The sequence below is a fragment of the Sinocyclocheilus rhinocerous genome, unplaced genomic scaffold (assembly GCF_001515625.1).
Source record: "Sinocyclocheilus rhinocerous isolate Xijiao unplaced genomic scaffold, SAMN03320098_v1.1 scaffold171, whole genome shotgun sequence".
NCBI classification, from domain to species: Eukaryota; Metazoa; Chordata; class Actinopteri; order Cypriniformes; family Cyprinidae; genus Sinocyclocheilus; species Sinocyclocheilus rhinocerous.
This window is the reverse complement of record NW_015642206.1, coordinates 1,171,283-1,173,481: the sequence shown is the minus strand read 5'-3', so window position 1 is coordinate 1,173,481 and position 2,199 is coordinate 1,171,283. Positions and strand designations below refer to the sequence as shown.

Here is a 2,199-nt window from a genome sequence, read left to right as displayed (position 1 = left end):
AACTCCCCCCCCCCAGGTCAGGGATTAGCGAGACCCACTGATTTTAGCTCTCTGGTAGTAGCGTTCTCTTTTATCTTCATGTCTGTTCAGATAAGCGCTGGTGCAAATGACAGGAAGGACAGAGAGTCTGACAGCGGAAAGAGACAGAAAAAGAAAAAGTAATAGTTAACAACTAAGTCATTTTTATAGAGGTCATATGATGCGATTTCAATTTTTCCTTTCTCTTTGGAGTGTTACAAGCTCTTGGTGCATAAAGAAGATCTGTAAAGTTTCAAAGACTAAAGTCTCAAATCCAAAGAGATATTTTTTATAAAAGTTAAGAGTCAACCACCATAGAGGAAAAACAATAATGTACAGTATGTGGAAAATAATGTGTTTTTTTAACTTTAAACCGCATAAACACATTTCATTACACCAAATACACAAAATAATGTTCTTTTTAGCAACATCATATGACCCCTTTAATCTTTGTTGATGTCTTTAGGCCTGTGCTGTGCTCCTAAGTTATGAAAAAGGTATGTTACGCAACAAAAGACTTATACAGAAACATAAAGGAAAGGAGGCAAATAAAGTTTCATTCATTATAATTCAGATAAAATGAATGGGAGAAAACATAAATCTCAATATGGCAACTCTAGTGAAGGAATTCTTACCTTTCAGTTAAAAGACATCAATCATATACTGTATGCAATTAGTAGACCTCCCTGAAAAATGCAGTTAGCTGATATTATAATGAAAATTAAAACACTACAAACTAAAAGCAGGCATTTAAATGCTAAAAGTGAAATTAGGAGTGACAACATTGTAATGTACAATAATATAATTGGATTTTAATTTTTACATTTTAACAGTGTTATTAATTAATTTGTGTTTTCAAAGATTAATTCTAGGTGAGCTTTAGATAACAGCAAGAGTAATCAGAATGTAAAATGTGAAATTAGCACAATTAAATATCCAATATTGACTGCTAAATTAAAAAAAAAATCTTTAATATCAGCCGTTACCATTATGATATCAATAAGCAGTATGCACAATATGCATCCCTAGCTGATATGCCCATTACCAGTATCTGCTCAAAGGTGTTACCAAAATGCCCATAGACTAACGTGTTTTAAAGGGACTTTGAAGTGTCTCAATGCTGTTTATCTTTTGAGACTGGTCCCCCTGGTTGTTCTTATGAGGTCATCCATGCTGATGGGAACATCAAGTCTTTCTGAAGTCTGAGTACCTACAACACCACAAGGCAAAGTCTGACAAGCATATGTCATTTTAGCCACAAAGTACTACAGTAGCAAAACGGACCTCTGGATGTTTAAACCCTCCGGTTAACCAAGCCCAGTTTGGTTGCCTTAGAAACGGGCGGCAACCCAGAATGCAGCAGAATGAGGTCAGGGAATCACTGGAGAATGAGCTCTCATGTAAACTTTTCCATACCAGGCGTCTCAACTTAAAAGAACCTCAATTAACAAAAAGTGGTTCAATTTAACTAATATTCTGCTTTGATTTACTGCCCTTAAGAGGCATTCACAGTAAGTCTGGAGCTCATGGTTATGTGTTTAATGGGGTGAAGGCTCCATAATACGCATACTGAGAGAAATGACGTCAAAGCAGCTGGTAAAGTGGCTAGTCTCGCAACTCAGGTGTTCGTTTATCACGCCATAAACAATTCATGAGCTTAGTGTAAAGTTTTTACCTTTGAAACAGTATGCTCCTAGCCTCATATTGGGATCTGGGAAGCCTGTTTGGTTTCGGTAGCGGTACATGGTGCGGACACCCAGAAGACCACCACCGCACTGACTTCTGGGTACGGAGACAGGGTGGCGAGCACTGCCATCAGACAGCCATCCGTAATCACAGCGGTCCAGACCCTGTCTCCAGGCAGCGTGGATTTGACCAGGTGAGGCCAGCTCTGCATTCATGCTTTCACACTCAGCCTTGGCCTCATCAAAGGTCATCTTACGTGGTGTGGGCGCAAAGAAAACATTACCTGAAGTAAAAAAAAAAAAAAAACACACAAGAAACATTTTGTATTATATCTAAAATTAGCTGCATTTTGAGATTGTCATAAAAACAGCATGCATGTTAAGACTGTAATCATAATCATTAAAGTCTTGCTAACAAGTATTTTCAAAGCGCCAGTCAATGAATCAAAACCCTCATATTGGCCCTGAGTGGAGGAGGAATACCCTAATAATATGA

General features: G+C 37.9%; 1 protein-coding gene across 1 annotated transcript in view; it reads right to left on the bottom strand.

The window, feature by feature from the left end:
- Positions 1-2,199, bottom strand: part of LOC107755750 (versican core protein-like) — a 42,856-nt gene that overhangs the window by 30,751 nt on the left and 9,906 nt on the right. Inside the window, exon 6 of the mRNA XM_016572646.1 lies at positions 1,694-1,987. Within this exon, the coding sequence (XP_016428132.1) occupies positions 1,694-1,987 (294 nt within the window). The remainder of the gene's footprint in view (positions 1-1,693; positions 1,988-2,199) is intronic.